The following is a 16,623-nucleotide window of genomic DNA, read 5'->3' on the forward strand; positions in this document are numbered from 1 at the left end:
AAGATCACTCCAAGTTCCCAAAACTGTTCCATTCCTGGAGCAATGATACTGTACTGTAAAATCTGGCCGGCAACAGACATTCCACGGCCGGCTATGCGCATGCATGTCAACAATAAAAGGTTGTGCCATTTTCAGAATATGCACGTGATAATTTGAGACATGTCGGTTGCTAAACTTAGCCGCCGAGGTGGAGCTTGCTCCAGCAGTCGGCAAGCCGCTGGAGGACGGAGGGATGGGTGTGCGAATGGGTGTGTCGGAGGCCGTGAACACAGGTCATGCGGCATGCGGCGGAGGAAGGATTGAAGAGTCGTGGCCGGCCCGTTTGGCACTCTGCGAGTGCTGAATTCCACTTTGGCACACTTTTTGCCGTATCCGGAGGAGGAGACACACACACGCGCGCGCACACACACACACACACACACACACACACGGAGAGACCAGGGCTTTAGAAATGGAGAGAGGAAAGAGAGAGGAAGAGAGAGGGTGCTAAAAGCAGCCGCAAGGCCCTAAGAAGTAATAAATCATTGACGTGGTACATACGGTTTAATTGATATAAAGAGTTCAAAAATGGCTCTCGAGCCCAACCCCTGAGACAGCACACGGAACAAAGCAGTAGGTCTCTCAGACATTTTATGTTTGATAAAATGTTTTTTTTTATTGATATTAAAAATGAAAGTACATGAATTGTGCATTTCGGACGTTCTAGCGTGCAGAGGTTAAATCAATAAAATACACACAGGCTGAGTGAGCTACTGACACTGAAGAAATTGCCATCGCTCGGCAAGATATCTTTTCATATTCAGCGAAAAGAAGTGGTTGTCTTTCCCGCCATTCATAAGAACACAAAAGTAGCCTGTTTGAACATTACAATAGTGAATGAATGCAGTCCTAGCAGGAAAATATAGAATAAAATAGATAATATAATAATATTATCAATAATACTAATAATAATAATAATAATAATTGCACTGCCTGCTTTGTTGCACAACTGAAGTAGAATATAATTATAGGAAGGACGCAGCTTTGATTATTGAGATCTCTGTGAAAGAAAGAAGATATAAAGTATTGGCTTGACTCCACCACAGCGGGGCGAGTATCCATTAGGTCTCTCTCTATTTCATGGGTGATGCATGACACAATAAAGGGGGGGAACTATAAAGTGGCACAGACGGACCTTGTTTCTGACGTGGGCTTCAGTGGTCTGTCACAGAGGGCTGTGTCATTGTGGACAGGTGTGGGTTTTAATCTCGGCTGCCCTTCCACAACGAGATTATCACTGACACTCGGCAACTGCTGGGCTTCTCCCTCGGAGAGCACAGATTGCTGTGATTCCTGAGTGCTTCAGAAATGGTTCAGCGTGATAGCCCTTCACCAAATGCATAATGGAGGGGTGACTGGAAGATTGTTGAGGGCTGAATGGCAGGCAACAACGCCCCCCCCGCCCTCGCCACGCAAGTACAGACGCACACTGTTGATGCACACGATCAGGGACATTGTCTTTTACAAACGGAGAAGACAGGACCGACGGGCCGACAGTGAGGTGCGGAGCGACGATTCGCTCCCTCCCAACAATCATTAGATGACGTTTGATATTTGATAGCATCATAGGAACACCATTATCTGTAAATTAAGGCCTCGACACAAGGACTTGTGTAAGTCAAGTGTAAGCAAAACCCTTAAATTTACAACTGACTGCACATTTATGACCTCATGACCCAAACTAACAAGCAACAACATCAGTGGCACTGGCACATACAGGCAAGATGTTCCTTAGGAGATCATATAGGACACCATGCACAATTACAAACACATGATTTAATGAAGGACTGATCATTCCCCTGCCATCAATACTAAAGTGGCTTCAAAACATAGTGGGTTTGAGTACAATCAATGTTGAACAGTTATTTTTCCAATAATAAAGTCACTCATTAATGCTATCTTTTTTGCAGAAACCCCTGACAGGCTTCTGGAAATCCATGCAGACCAACGTATTCAGAGTATGTGCCTATTTCTGTGACATAACATGCCTAAGCAATCCAGGCTATGCTGCTGTTAAAATATTAATTTAAAGTAACTATGGCAAACAAAAAAGGAAAAAAAGACATTATTTTTGGTACAAAGCATCTACGAAAAAGCCTTACAACTCCAATCGGAAAACAGAGATCATACAAAATAAATCCGTCATTTGAGCATCAGTGCTACGTATATTATTTGGACCAATTTCTCAAATATATTTTATAACAAAATAAATAATGCCTTTATACAGTGCCCTTATTTGTATTTCAACAAACAAACAAAAAAGCTTGGCGGCTCATTACGCAAGATACAGCTCAGACTAAAGGAAAATAACACAACCTCCCTGGAAACTAATTATGTATAGATATTTATCTATAGATATATATCTATATATAGATATATATACATATGTACATATACATATAGATATCTATATGTATATACGGTATATATATATATATAAATGTGTATATATATTCAAGTATTTGTTTTCAGGCAAAAGCAGAATACTACTGATATACAATAAAAATAAAATGTTAGTTGAAATTATTGCTGTTTTTTTCCCTTTGAATTAAAATGTTGTGCCTTTCATTAGAACTGTAAAATAACATCATAACAATAACCACGGAAACCCAAGTAAAAGCCTAACTTGGAAAAACAGGAATGTCACGGTACCAGAAACCTAAAGGGTTTTCCTTTTTTTCATTAAAACATTGATATGAAATGAAAACAGAAAATAAGACAAAATAAAATAGAATCATTATCCCACTGAATCTTTGTCCAATGCCACGTTACTTCTTGTCAGAGCAGTCTGAAAAGCCATGGCAACCAGGAAGCACTGTCCCAGAACTGTAGTGCTGTCTCAATCCAGGCAGTCCACTGTGTCCCACATGTGTCCTCACACTGCTCCCCGTGTCTGGCAGGGACAGAAAGAACAGGCACTGGGTCTCCGGTCCCCCTTTGTCGCTATTGACGAGCAGCTGGTATCACACTCAGCTGTGAGCCTCGATGCCGACGCAGCCCATGTCTCCTCTCAGTGACACTTCCCCCTTGACATTGCCACTGCCAAGCGCTCCACCATATCCTTTATCTTCCTTTTTTCAAAAGTCACACTTTCCTTAAAACGGAAAGTTTTAATATTAATTCAAAGAAAAAAAACGTGCTTTTCAACCTCTTCTTTGAGTCCATTCCCAAAGCTAGCACCATGACATTTTTTTAAGCTACACGTTCATTGTTCATAAAAAAATAGTGCCATTTTTTCTTTACTTTGACGTAATCCGTGGCAATGTGCAATTTTGCAGACTCTTTTCTGCTTTTTGTTTGTGATCAAAAGGTGCTGGAACAGGAATCTAATTTTACAAAATAATTCCTTACAGTGTGGAAGTCCCTTTATAGGTAGAGGTGCAAACTAATAGGAAAAATAACTAACAGAGATCTTCTCTTTGCCTCAGGAAAAATGATGTGGCATGGATTCTTTCATGCAAGCTGCTCTTCACTTTCAGTTGTCTTCCACAAGGACAAAAAACATTCCGCGTGGTGTCCTCTTGACACTTGCAAAGCACAGATCTCTTTCATCTTCTTTTTTCCTCCCTTCCCTTTTCTCTTTTTTTGCGTGAGGATCCACCTGAATTGCATTCAGCCGAATTGTTAACTTTTTGTTCATCGTTTGTTTTCGTGCCTTTTGTGTCGGTGACTGAAAGGGGAGAGGGAGCGAAAGAGTTCGGACAGGAAGAATGTGAAGGCATGTTTGTGTGCCTGAGGAGGATGGGTAGGGAGTGGGGGGTGGGGGGGGCATTAGAGAAGGGCCACGGGGTCAAGAAGTAGTGGATGAGCGTAGGGGGGGGGCGGGGGAGGGGGATCGGTGGGCTCGGACAGGGCAGGGGAGGTCAAAGAGGACTGCCACAGAAATGACGCCAGAGACAAAGCTATAATCCCCTAGTCTTTTTTTTTTCTCTCCCTCTTGTCTGTGCAAAGGGCTGGCAGCGGGCTCATTTGTGGTTGAGAGAGTCGTCCGTGGCGAGCAAGACGGGAGGCAGTTTGCTGGGCAGGCTGATGAGGGGCCTGTGGAAGACCGCCTGCTCCTGGGCTTTGATCTTCTCTTCCTGCCTCCGAAACCTTCTGGCCCTCAGGATGGCGGGGACACCCCTCCGGAGCCGCTGGGCCGCCTTCCTTTGCCACACCTCGTATTTGGAATACTTCACGGTCACATGCTGCTTCCTTGGGACTTCCTATTGTGGCGTGCCGGCAGAGAATAGAGGAAAAGGGGGGGAAAAGAGAGGGTCAGTTCATTAGTTGTGATAACATACAGTGAAAGTGCTCATTACAATGGAGGAAAGCCTTGTTTTTGTTTTGTTTTTTTAAACATTCGGTCATTGTTTGGCCGGTTCAATGGAAGTCAAATAGCCTTCTTATAGCGCGGGACGTCATAACAGACTCGCATTGCCTCCAACTTGCCCTTGTTTTGGCTTCCTCGGCTGAAAGAAGCAGTCAACGAGCTCTTGGTTCAGCCTCTTTAACATAACGTCAAAGGGAAGGGCGGCCGCTCGCCTCATATACATATGAGGAGCACGTCGTTCACCCGACGACCCGCTGAACCGCCTAACCTCCACAGGCCGAATGAAATAAACACATTGTCGTATCAAAACCCCTATTCTTACGCGGCAAACTCTTTTCTACCTAGGGTTAAGTGTTGTGCTGAGCACCGCAGATTGAGACAAAGTGGGAGTGGTGGCAGGGAGGCTAGAATTTATGCGTGAGTAGTCAGCGCTCCATCTGAATGGCTTGTTTTGGTCCTGCCACTTGAGAAGTGTTTATCCCCCTTCATTCACTGCAGGCCTGTTCAATAGCCAAAGAACAGCTGGCCCTCAGAGCAGGCTGTACCCATCAACTCTGCCTTCCTACACAAACGAAGGACATGTCCCAACTAATTCCCTCTTGCAAACCTCCTTTTTTCCCCGCATTTTAGAAGCTTGGTACATGTCTTTCCTCTGGCTATTTGCAGTATTTATTGTGTTCTGTTTGTTTATCCCCCAACATCACATGGCACGGATACTCATGCAAGCCGATGCAGAGGAATGATAAAAGTCTATCCAGCATAACCCGATGGGGTTTTCGAAGAGATCTGGAAAGGAGCCACCGTTTAGTCCCGCGATTGCAGTGAAAGGAGCTGAAACGCTTTGATGATTCCCTGCACGTCTGAGACACATTTAAGAGAGGTTCTGCCGGCCAGGTCAGGCATTTCTTACCAGATCAAAACGCATGCCCGCTTGCTATTCCGTGACTAATAATCAAACACAAAGAAACAGATGTATCTTAACATCTCACAATTCTCTCTCTCTAACACAAACACGCACTCTCTGACGTACACAAGTCTGTGAACACGACTCGGTGAACACGATGTGCCGTGACTGTCTTGATGCTTTCCGCGATGCTCAGCACTTCACACGGAGGCTAACTGCCTACCTATGACCATTTTAACAAGATAAACCTGTTTCTGTGTCCCTGTCTCTTATGGACATAGGGGTGAGGCTCAGAGGTGAATAGAGAAAAGATCGAGACCAGGATTGGAAATGTTTCCATACCGGCCCGTTGTTTTTGTCTAAACGTACCTGTTTTAGTGCGGGCATCATGGGTATGACCTGCAGAGAGGTGGCCGACACGTCCCTTTCGGACTTGGCGGGTTTGGCACAGTACTGCTCCAGCAGGTTGAGGTCACAGCTACGGAAACAACACTCCTCTACGATCCCACGGTTCTGGTTGCGCCGGTTGTTACCCCTGCTGGTTGGCCTACCTGTGAAAAGACACAACAAGCGATAAGGAAAGGCTGTGATGAGGGTGATGTTCAGACCTGAGAACACTGACATCAATAACGAATGTGGGTTGTTTTTGCTGGATTACTTGGACAATCATAGCATTCCATAGAGAAAAGGGGATAAAAAAAAAAACCCTCTATGATCAACTGCAACACACTTGTTTGTGGGGGATGATCTGATTAGCGCTGCCCTTAAATGAGTGAATACACAAGGACACTGTTGTAGACATCAAAAGAGAGTGATGGAGACAGACAACTAAGCTCTCAGACTGATCTTTGGCTGAGCAAACACGTAAAATGGAAACTCTTCTGTGACCTTGTCCTGTGTCAAGTCAGCATAGATAAAGAGGATGAGGAGGGGCCCGAGTAGAGAAAATAACGGAAAGGAGATCAGTGTAGAAAAGAGAGAGAGAGGGTGTGCGAGGGTCAAAACAGTGGGAAAGAATGAAAAACAAAAGAGGGGTTGAGTGGAGACGTGGGAGAAAAAGGTATAGAGGAATACAGTCAGGGGAGTTAGCATGTTGCACAGGGGAAGACTATTCGCAGCCAATAAAAGCCTGGTTTTAAGCCCTGTGCCCAAATCTCACAAGGAAGACTTTGGATTGCAGAAAGAGGAACATGAGAGAGACAGAGGGCGATGGGGGGGACGGGGACGAAGGAGCACATCTATAGGGTCGCCTTCACTGGATATGGATCGTTCCTAATGGGGAGAAGCTTCTGTGGCAGACTGCATGTCTGTCAAACGTGAAAAGCAGGGAGGGTGGGACAATATCACTATTGGGGGGGGGGGGTGAGGGGGTTCGCTGCCGGAGAAATCCTAGAGGAAGGTGAACCCGTGTATGTCACAGACACTGTGCAATCAGAAGCTTATCCACTTGAGGATTAACTAACCATAATGCTTTTCGTCTATCCCCATCACCACTGCATTCCTTAACCAAATCAAACCCCACAAAAAGTCATTGGTGCTGAGGTGACTGGAATGCCCCTCGGGGTACTTTTACTTGACTGGTAAACAAGCAGCCCATTGTGTCGCGCCGTGTCGTGCGTTTTTCACATTGCTTTCATATGCAATGAGAGGTGGGCGCTGTCCCGGACGAGGTCTTCAGACTCTCAGCTGGCCACAACCCTCCCACACACACACACACACACACACACACACACACACACACACACACACACACACACACACACACACTCTAGCGCTATCTGGCTCTCAGCCTGAGTGTATTTGCGCACGCGCGCGCTGTGAGTGCGTGAGAAGGTAAAGACACTAAACGCGCACCACGCAGCCACAGACGGAGGGATATCGCCTCAGCTATCCAAACAGATGTGCGCGAGTGAACAACAGAGGGGGGGGGGGGGGGGGCATACAGAGCGAAGCAGCTCGTTGTGTTAAAACGCGTGTGTGTGTGTGTGTGTGTGTGTTTTGGTGTTTGAAACCTACTGAAATAGAAGCCTCTGTCTTCACAGACAAACTGCAGCGCATCCACCAGCTCTCCCCCACACAGCGTCTCTGCCGAGGCCATTTCCACAACGTAGAGCGCGAGGGCCAGTGCCAAGAGCAGCGCGCGACTGGACGAGGACATCTTCTTCATCTGCAGATGGTGGGAAAAACACACACACATGTCAGAATAAAGCAGCGATTGAACAAATGCGACTGCACATTTCGGAGGTGGCATTCAACAACGAAAGAATCTCAGCTGAGAGCCAGATGTTGCGTTTCTGTGTGATATAAGAGGATAAACCATTCACGCGCTCGCATTTGGAAGCGTGCGTAAGATGTACGACTCCAGGCATTACTTTGCCCCCCCCATATATGTATTGACTTACAAACTCAGAAAACCCCGTTGCAGCAACAAACGACAAATTATTCGAAATGTGCAATTCCCCCCTTTCCTGGAACTGTTTTCTGTCACTGTGTTGTACCTTGAGATATCTGCTTATTCTGGCTGGGGGGGGGGTAGACGGTATCTCTGTCTTTCGCACTCTTACACAACTCCCCCGAAGTTGCGAGACCGGTTGTTCGATACTTAACTATCCGAAAAGCCAGACTCAGCATATATTTTCCCCTTGCTCACCCTTTGGTGAGCTCACTGACCCCTCAGGCTCACCGACCCCTATCTGCCGACAGAAAGACCAGCTGTTTGCTGCGTCTCATCCAGACGGAATACGATCTACACTCGCGTTTTCTTCATTCTTAGCGGGCAGCCTGTTGCACGAATGCTTCAAAGCTTCAGCCACCGTCCATGTCGATCTTGCATCCCGAACGTACTTTGTTGCATGCAAATTAAAAGATGTCCGATTGCTCACATTTTTTGCACAGAAACAAACAAACAAACAAAAAAGATGCGCTCAATGCATCTGGGAAGCCCGAGGCGGTTTTCTTAATAAATCCGATAAAACGCCGTTATAACACTTGCTTGTTGTCTTTCAAACACCGGCTCGACACAAGCGGACAGCATCAAACTATGTGTTTCCCTTTTTTTTTTTGGTTTACCTTCATTCGGCTCATATCTGTTCGTCTGCAGGTGTGGCAGCGCGAGTGGTGTCCCGGTCTCTTCTGTGTGTCCATTTCAGTTAGAAAAACGTTGTGGTTATTTTGGTTTTTGGAGAGGTTGCAGGTGAGTTAGTTTCCCAGTTGCTGCGGCAAAAGAGATGATGTGTGAGAGGCTGCCCCAAAGACCAGGCGACAGGCACAACTTCTCAGGGAGAAGCGCTTTATACCCAAACACGCCCCTTGCACCCACCCCAGCACCCTCGCTCCTCCTCCTCACCGCTGGTGAAAAAAAAAAATGGTCCAGAGGCGTTTTATGGAAAAGTGCTTAGGGGAGAAAAGGAAAAAAAAGAAAGAGTGAGAGTTCTATGAATGTGAAACAATTCCATAGGCATTTATTCCACGTTTACGCACCGAAACCTACAATCACAATGTTTACGCAGAGGACGCAGACTGAACAAGAATAGAAGGTAATTCCTCAGACTCCAAGGGGCATTTGAATGCCTCCGCCCAGCTGTAATTGAGATTGACATTTAGAGTCGAAGCACTGTGGCCAGGGGTCTGCGCTTTTCCTCTCGCTCAGGTGTAAATGTAGCCTTTAGTCACCAGGGTCGACTGGTGTTTTAGTGAAGGTTGAGATATAGTCAGTGTGTCCCACGCGAGGGCGGGAGGAGGCTGCAACGACTCCCACTTGAATGGCGCAGAATTGCAGGAGACATGCATGATGGTTATCAAACAGAAAAAAACAATCAATGTCCCTCCTGTGGGTTTAAATGTCCAGCAGAGAAACCTCCATCCAGATGTTGCACAGATGCTCCATGACAAGTGGCTGCATAGCCCACCCCGAGCAATGCACTTTCTGTTTTTTTCTTCCTCTTCTTTTTAAAACAGTTGGAGGGTTCCCTTATATAAGTATAGCTTGAGCAAAAGGTGAGACTCTAGACATGTCTTCAGACCGACACCTAGTGGTCCACGTAGGGAACAACTGTTTGTTTGTCTTGCAGCGTTGCCGAGGTCGGAGGGCATCTCTGCAGGCAGGTACACCCGACCGGACTGCGCCCTCTTGTGGCAGATTAACATCAGCTATTATGCAGCCAAGCGCACCGCGTGTGTTAAACATCTCAACGTGAGAGTTTGTTTGATGGGTTGTGTTTACTTGATCAGTAATCATCAAAGGAAGAGTATGTTTTCATGTTTGATTTTATTATGCATATAACCTTCAAGACAAATACAGCATGAAACCAGACAAATCGACCAATTTAGAAGTAGATCAATACTCAAATACAGAAAATAAAGCTTTCAAAGCAGCAGATGTGGTCCTTTCTAAATAAAATAAATATAATTTAAATGTACATTTCAGTCTTAATTCTACCATCATGTTTCTTTATTTTTTTAATTGTTTTTCTTTAAATACATTCATTATATCACATGGTTTTTTTTTAAACGCAGGAATGGTCTTTAAAACCCAAAACCCATTTCAAGCAGCGGAGCTTTTAACATCTTTGGAAACTTTGCCTGCACTGCGTAGTGAGGTTGTAATGGTTGCAACCTTGTCGGTCAACCAGCCAGCTACAGCGAACAACAACTCATCAGAAACAGCATCATACTGGAGGTACGGCACAGGAAGATTAACACATTGGTCTTGATCACACGTCGGACGTCTCAGAGCGCAGCAGAGAGGAAGCAGACAACACAGCAGGCCGGTCGCAGGCCGGTCGCAGCCCGGGGCGCCATCATGACAAAACGCTGAGGGCATCCGTCAGTATCTTTAGCTCGTCCTTCAGGCCCTCCAGACCTCCTTGGATCTTCAGCGGGTTGTCCAGCACCTCCACGCTGCTGGTGTACGGATCAAACTTCACGGAGAAGGGACGCTTGATACCGGACACGTACTCCCTGGTGAAAGATTTCAAACGAAAAAAAGCAAGACCTAAACAAGTCAAAGTGTTTAACTGTAACAAAGTGTAGGACTGGTGTTTGCTTGTAGAGGCACCAAATTAAGACCAACACCACACATGTGTGTATCACATGCTCTGTTTCTTCTTCACCATGCTTTTACAATCATTCCCACGCTGACATTTTCTCATTTAGCTTGGGAGGGATGCCCTCTGCTTGGCTCTAGAAGAGACCAAAACGCTCACTTAGGCTACTTGTTTTTCAGGGAAACATTTGATCTGTTTGCCAACAGAAATTCCAGGGCTTGGCCTTGGTAGATCGACTACATTAGTAACAGCTGTCTTTTGGCTGCCATGGCTGACCTACAAATCCTAGTGCCCTCAGGGGTTGACTGGCTGTTCTCTGACCTTGTCCTCACAAAACCCCCCTCTCCTCTTTTTTTTTTTGGTTCATTTTTTTCATTCTCCTCTTTGTTCTTCTCTATTCGCATGCGGGTGCAAAGAAGAAAACGGGGGGGATTTGTTTGGTACCTGAATTTCTCTTTTGCATCTACAAAACTCTCAGAAACAAAGTACACCGGCTGGTACGTCTGGTCTTGATAAGGCTGCACGGCTGCAGCCTCCGGTTCGAACTGCCTGGTCTCTGGCTCGTCAGACAGTGAGTGCTGGAAGTAAAAGTTTGAGGGGAAAACACGAAGGATTAGCGTACAGCTCAGTTGACTGTGATTGTTGCATTTATTAGTTTTTATTCAGAGAAAACACGGGGAAAACCCACCACAAGCTCTCCATAAGAGGAGAGCAGTCCAGCTCCGTAAGCCCTCACCTCACCGTTCTGTTTGCATAAGCCATACTCGACAGTGAACCAGTACAGCTGATGGGAAAAACAGGTGGCGAGAGAAAGAAGAGCATATATATCGGCGTGGAAAATCAAGTCATGATGTACAACATGTGGATGTTATTTTTGATGTGGGATAAAGGGACGGTACGAAGTGATTGGGGAGGGAGGTGGAGTCAGAGAAAGGGGGAGTGTGATGTTTTTGTGTCTACTGGAGTCTGATTGTTTTGCGAGGGCATCGGGGGAGGGTCTGTACCCAGACTTAAGTTTCTCCAGAAATGTGCGCACCATGAAGTTGTGTCTGGCAGCATGTAGGGGACAACCATGTCTCTTTATCTCAAATTCATATGACACTTTATTTAAGCAGTACAAGAATGTCAAACATGCAGCACACGGGCCCCTCCACAAGGTATATGATGTTTACTGGCATGGTGTTCAAAAATGCAAGAACTTGCAAAGACTTTCGAAAACGAAGAAGATAAATATATCCTTCACAGGTTTGAGGCTTTTTTCTTTGTCGTACACAAGAGATCAGTGATACGTCTGAGGCTGTTCATCACATTTTTTGTAAAGGGATCGTTTATTAAGAGTTAAAAGTTTTCATGGATCGTCATAAATATTTTCTGGTCCAGTCCACTTGAATTAGGTAGTATGTGGCCATGAACTAGTAGCTGTTCTAGTAGCTGAGAACAATTATTTGAGTTATACAAAAACAATAGTAGAAAGTCCATCACAAAAATTAAGAAAATTGAAATTGAGGCTGAGTGGTATTATTAGCGATAGATTTTACTTAGTTGAGATAATATTAGTAATACTGGGGAGGGTCTTTTGTTTTTAAACACACACCCTCCCTTCACCTTGATCAGTTGTTAAGTGGTGTCTGTGATGAGTGTGTCTTACTGTGGATAGTTTCTCAATATCTTCATCTGAAGCCCCGAGTGATGCCAGACCAAGGTTCTGCAGTAAAGAATGAATGCATTTGTTACCAAAACATTAAAACACAGCGTGGGAAATGAGTACGCCAGACCCTCCTACCACTCACCTGGGAAAACTGGGCAAATGTGCGATCGGCCAGCATGGGCACGTGGCCCAGCAGTTCATGCACACAATCACTAAGAGAAAGCGAAAGATTCAACAGAGACACTATTTGCTTCACAATGAAAAAGGAAACACGGACAGACTATGATACATAGGCAATTAAATTTGGATTGAATTTGCACAAAAAGTAAAATAAAATTGGTGACGATAAAACCAAACACAAGAAGTTTGACTGAACTGGTTTGGTAATAAAAAATCAGACTTTACTCTGTGAATGTGACCTTATTTAAACAAAAAAAGGAAACAGGAGGAATAATACAACCATATCCACAATGGATCACTTTTTTATTCTAATTCATAAAATATATATTTTTTTGTTTTCATGATTTTTCTAAATCAAAGAATACTTCATCCACATGGTGGTTGTTCTGTGTGCTTTGTATTTTACATTTTTATTTCACAAGTCCCTTTTATTTGTTAGCTTTGTGCCGTCTGTTTGTTTTATTGCTGTTAGTTATATTTTAGCGACATACCTTTGATATACACGTCCTAATGTAATTCCTTTAAGCTGAATTAAGAGCAAAGACACGGAAGAATGGGAGGCTTATGGAGGTCTATCGACAGCACATAGATTATGATGGCAAAATGCCCGAATGTGTGATGCAATGCTTAGGAGGAAAGGAGTCACAGTCGTACTCACGGTTCTGGGGAGTGCATAGGGGAGGAGGAGTGACGGATGTACTGGGTACACTGGAACACCCGGAACGCCAAACTGGCCAGGAAATCTCTGGCTGAGAGCAGACCTGCCACTGGGCGCAGCAGGAACCCTGTACGCTCTGTGCGGTGTGTGTGTGTGTGTGTGTGTGTGTGTGTGTGTGTGTGTGTGTGTGTGTGTGTGTGTGTGTGTGTGTGTGTGTGTGCGTAGGGTGGGGGAGTGTGATGTATGTGTGTGTTCAGGAGGTGTGAGAAAAATTGACATACAGACAGAATCCAGAGCTGACTTGATGGCGAGTGTTGACGAAACATTTCTTCAACGTTCAGCATCCCATTTTTTTCTTTACCTTTGAGGAAACAAGACACATCTTCCAACTGGGGAATGTTGTGTGGACTGTACCCACAATGCCTTTCCAGCAGACGCAGGGCCACAAGGTATTCACTGCAGGCATGGGTGATATACAGGTCCCTCAGAGTTGAGTAAACTTCCCTCCTGATTAGGGACACAATCAAAGTTATTTTCTTTAAACAAATACAAAATAATATAGAAAATCACAAAAGAAATCAGGTGTGACTGTTTTAAAATATGGGATGGTCATCATACTTTGCATTGTCCTGTTCAGTGAGTTCTTTTATTTTTGTATATGTATTATTTTGTAATAAATTAATGCATTATCTATGGATGGTTTTTCACACATCTTTGAAGAATACTTAAATTTTTACTTTTGACGGTCTCAAATGAAATGTTTTCGTTTTGTTCAGAGACAAGATCACGCCTCGATAGCGGCCTCCATCTGTGACTAATTGCCCTGTAATACCCGTGAAAGACCAGTCATGCGCAGCCGTCTGAGAAAAACGAAATAATACCGACTCAGTGGTGAGCGGACCCAACGGCGGTCCAATATTGGCGAGGTCAAACCGCTTGTTTTAAAAGAAGAGTGGCGATTTGTATTTAGTGGAAATCAATTTTTTTGCAAGGTGGTCAAATCAAACACGTGTTTCACGTCTTGCTCTTACCACGTGCCAATCTCTTCCTCTGTGTATTCCACTCTGGGAATCGACTGCCCACTGTGGACCAATGGGATGTACACACGCATCAGGAAAATCAACTGTTAGTTTTGTTTTATTTGTTTATGGATGGTCTGTGCAGCGTTATGGTAAAAGACTGTATATCTCACTGTCTGTATCTGAAGGCGATGTCTCCAATCATTTTCCTTCTCTGTCTGTACGCTGGGTCCGTGTAGCCCTGTTCAAATTGAATATGTCAAACACTGATCACATTTGCTGAGTCATGGCATATTGGTCCAGCCACAAAACCAGGCTTGTATAATGACAATTAATCTTAAACACGCTACTGGAAAAGGCATCACTTACAGGATGATCTTGGTCCATGTCTGGATCAAATTTTGTGACCAGATGATGACATTTGTCCAAATCCGCTATTTTCTTTGGGAACCAATGAACTAGAGTGAAAGGGGTTCAGTTCAGTTCAATGCCATTTTTTTTTAGCTTTGGCTAAATATTTTAAAATGGTGTTTTCTACAAGCAGTAAAAATGCTTTTACATTTGACTTCTTTGGTGGTTTTAACATCCTCTGCATTCCTCTTGATGGAGCTGATGAGGGTACCGACGTCTGAGAGGTGCACCTCACAGCGAACAAAGTACTCCAGGCTGTCCTGCAGCTTGTGACATGGTCGTGTCTCCAAATGTTGAATCTTAGCTTCAAATGTCTGAAATAAAGTAAACTCAAATGTACTGTCTGCACAGCATTTTAGACAAGCGTGTCTATATTAAATGTTAACCCGTCTTTATGAAATGTGCATGGAGGCACCATCAGTTGAAATACAAAATGCACAATTTTGTATGATGTTAAACTAAACATAACCCCTACATTTTACTTTATAAAATAATATTATTGAAATATATAACATTTGAAATTGAAAATAAAAAATGTGAATTCAATTTTGATTCCTAATATATAGTCACTAGCACCCAAAAGAGGTTATATGCAACAGACCATCAGACTTGAATCAGTGTGACACTTAAGGATCACCCCCTTAGAATACATTTTAGAGTATACATAATCTGAACATGTTAATTGATTAACAATCATAACACCAATAAACGCGATTATTCTAACAACGCAAGCAACTAAATAAATAGGTCTAAATAAGTCTCTCTAAAAAAAAAAACATGCGTAAACAAGCCGAATTGCAATACCTCAAACACCTTGAGTGTCCGCGACAGTGCAGGTGTCTTGGAGTTTGTCAAAGTGAAGAAGAGGTTGACCAGCGCTTTTCCACCGTCTTCCTCAAACACGATCTGCTCGCTGGCTTCCGCAGCCTCTGCCGCCGCGGTGGCGGCTTCCCTCTCCTTGCGCGCGTCCTCGATCAAGCTCTGCCGCCGACCGAGGAATCTTGGAGACTGTTCCAAAAGACAACACCAAAAGTCTTGCGCGTGCCGGATACGTTTTAGTTTGCGCAGACACAACAGTACAGCGGCAAAAACTTCTTTCGGGATTGTCTTACCTTCGGGATATCTCTTTGGGTATTTGACGGGAGTGCCTTACATCGCCAAATGCGCATTAGAACAGCGATGCAGTCAAGGTAAACCTACGACACAGCTAAGTCTGAGTAGCTGCCACACCAAACGCTGATGTCAGCTGATGATTGCAACGTATGTCTTTCGTTTGTTTATTTGGTGTGCACCAGGCATCCCCGCTGCGTAACGGTAACCCCAACAAGCGCGTTGCGCACAATACAACAGTTTCTGGTGGTTTACTGAATGTCATTTGGACAGCCGCAACACAACTGATTAGAACTGAATCTTAAAACACTTTTCCTTGTATATCTTACCGTGATGGAGTCAGACCTCTCCAACTCGGACACAGCCCTGCGGATGCCCTTCGTGGAGGACGTGGAGCTGCTGGACAGCGGCATCTTCAGGCGCAGTCGTCGGCTTTGTGGGTGTGAAGTGGCGGTGTAGTTGTGGCGATCTCGAGACCTCTCAGGCTGTGCTGTGCGCCCAGAGCGTTTCTGTTTTTTTCAGACAGTGTCCGTCTTTTATGGGGGCATTTTTTCTTTTTTTTTGCAGGTTTCTGACGTCAAACATTTCCCTCAGTAGCCTATCAATCATTGCGCAGGATCTATCAGACGCATCTCAACCTGGAGGAAACCATATTGAAGTTGGATAATTTTCCTTTGGTTTGTCTCAGTATTTGGTCTTCAACAATATTTTAATTCAACAATCTCATTTAGTTCCTACATTATGAATTGCATATTTATTTTATTTTGAATAGAATTCTTTGTTTTGGTTTAATAATAATACATTTATTTTCTTAATTGTTATTGAAATATGCATATGATAAATATTTATTTACATGAGTTGGTTACACTCGAGCGAATAGTTGCAGCTTTGACCTCGGGGCTCCATGTAAAGGTTAGACCAGAGAAAAGTCAGCTGTGGAGAATTAAGTCACTTTATCAGCTCAATTCAATCTCCGCAGCACTTCACAAATTAGATTTGACTGTGCACACACAAACAAACACAGACAATGGGACCACACGACACACACGACGAACTAAAGAGCTTGACACCGTTTTGTTGTTTTGGGCCACGCTTTGTCTTATACTTCCGCAACAACCACATCAAGTGAATTTGTTGTTTGGCTGAGGATTTGATCTACGGTGCCCACCGGGCGAGCAGAGATCAAAGAATGATCTGTTGATTTCCCGTGAGGCCACATTGAGATCCTGCTGCCGCAGCACCAATCTTGAAGGCGAATGGCCCCCCACTCGTCCCCCCCAGCGGGAACACACAGGCT

The 16,623-nt window shown here is 44.4% G+C and overlaps 2 protein-coding genes across 4 annotated transcripts; both read right to left on the reverse strand.

The window, feature by feature from the left end:
- Positions 1 to 628: 628 nt before the first annotated feature.
- On the reverse strand, positions 629 to 8,528 carry LOC120809586 (insulin-like growth factor 2). Of its 2 annotated transcripts, none has more exons than XM_040163498.2 (4): positions 8,325 to 8,528; positions 7,272 to 7,422; positions 5,625 to 5,806; positions 629 to 4,244 (listed from the first exon to the last, which is right to left on the reverse strand). In XM_040163498.2, the coding sequence occupies exons 1-4, from the start codon at positions 8,397 to 8,399 to the stop codon at positions 4,005 to 4,007; spliced, it is 648 nt and encodes a 215-aa protein (XP_040019432.1). In that variant the 5' UTR covers positions 8,400 to 8,528; the 3' UTR covers positions 629 to 4,004. The 2 variants fall into 2 exon arrangements, with proteins under 2 accessions (XP_040019432.1, XP_077938921.1); XM_078082795.1 differs by having other exon boundaries at positions 5,625 to 5,802; positions 7,268 to 7,422.
- Positions 8,529 to 9,503: 975 nt separating this feature from the next.
- On the reverse strand, positions 9,504 to 15,840 carry th (tyrosine hydroxylase). Of its 2 annotated transcripts, XM_040163500.2 has the most exons (14): positions 15,656 to 15,835; positions 15,329 to 15,412; positions 15,021 to 15,224; positions 14,365 to 14,530; positions 14,175 to 14,263; positions 13,979 to 14,046; positions 13,818 to 13,868; positions 13,148 to 13,293; positions 12,787 to 12,922; positions 12,091 to 12,160; positions 11,949 to 12,005; positions 10,989 to 11,084; positions 10,745 to 10,878; positions 9,504 to 10,214 (listed from the first exon to the last, which is right to left on the reverse strand). In XM_040163500.2, the coding sequence occupies exons 1-14, from the start codon at positions 15,737 to 15,739 to the stop codon at positions 10,055 to 10,057; spliced, it is 1,545 nt and encodes a 514-aa protein (XP_040019434.1). In that variant the 5' UTR covers positions 15,740 to 15,835; the 3' UTR covers positions 9,504 to 10,054. The 2 variants fall into 2 exon arrangements, with proteins under 2 accessions (XP_040019434.1, XP_040019436.1); XM_040163502.2 differs by lacking the exon at positions 15,329 to 15,412 and having other exon boundaries at positions 15,656 to 15,840.
- Positions 15,841 to 16,623: the final 783 nt, after the last annotated feature.

Source organism: Gasterosteus aculeatus, chromosome X, assembly GCF_964276395.1.
Source record: "Gasterosteus aculeatus chromosome X, fGasAcu3.hap1.1, whole genome shotgun sequence".
NCBI classification, from domain to species: Eukaryota; Metazoa; Chordata; class Actinopteri; order Perciformes; family Gasterosteidae; genus Gasterosteus; species Gasterosteus aculeatus.

What these genes read in the sequence shown, in the direction of transcription:
- LOC120809586 (XM_040163498.2), bottom strand. Translation starts at nt 8,399, where the DNA reads ATGGACACACAGAAGAGACCGGGACACCACTCGCGCTGCCACACCTGC. An exon ending in AGACAGAGGCTTCTATTTCA is followed by an intron (nt 5,807 to 7,271) that starts GTAGGTTTCAAA and finishes GTCTTTTCACAG; the next exon opens with GTAGGCCAACCAGCAGGGGT. An exon ending in TGATGCCCGCACTAAAACAG is followed by an intron (nt 4,245 to 5,624) that starts GTACGTTTAGAC and finishes ACGCCACAATAG; the next exon opens with GAAGTCCCAAGGAAGCAGCA.
- th (XM_040163500.2), bottom strand. Translation starts at nt 15,739, where the DNA reads ATGCCGCTGTCCAGCAGCTCCACGTCCTCCACGAAGGGCATCCGCAGG. An exon ending in CCTATGCACTCCCCAGAACC is followed by an intron (nt 12,161 to 12,786) that starts GTGAGTACGACT and finishes GCTTTCTCTTAG; the next exon opens with TGATTGTGTGCATGAACTGC. An exon ending in CATTTGCCCAGTTTTCCCAG is followed by an intron (nt 12,006 to 12,090) that starts GTGAGTGGTAGG and finishes TCTTTACTGCAG; the next exon opens with AACCTTGGTCTGGCATCACT.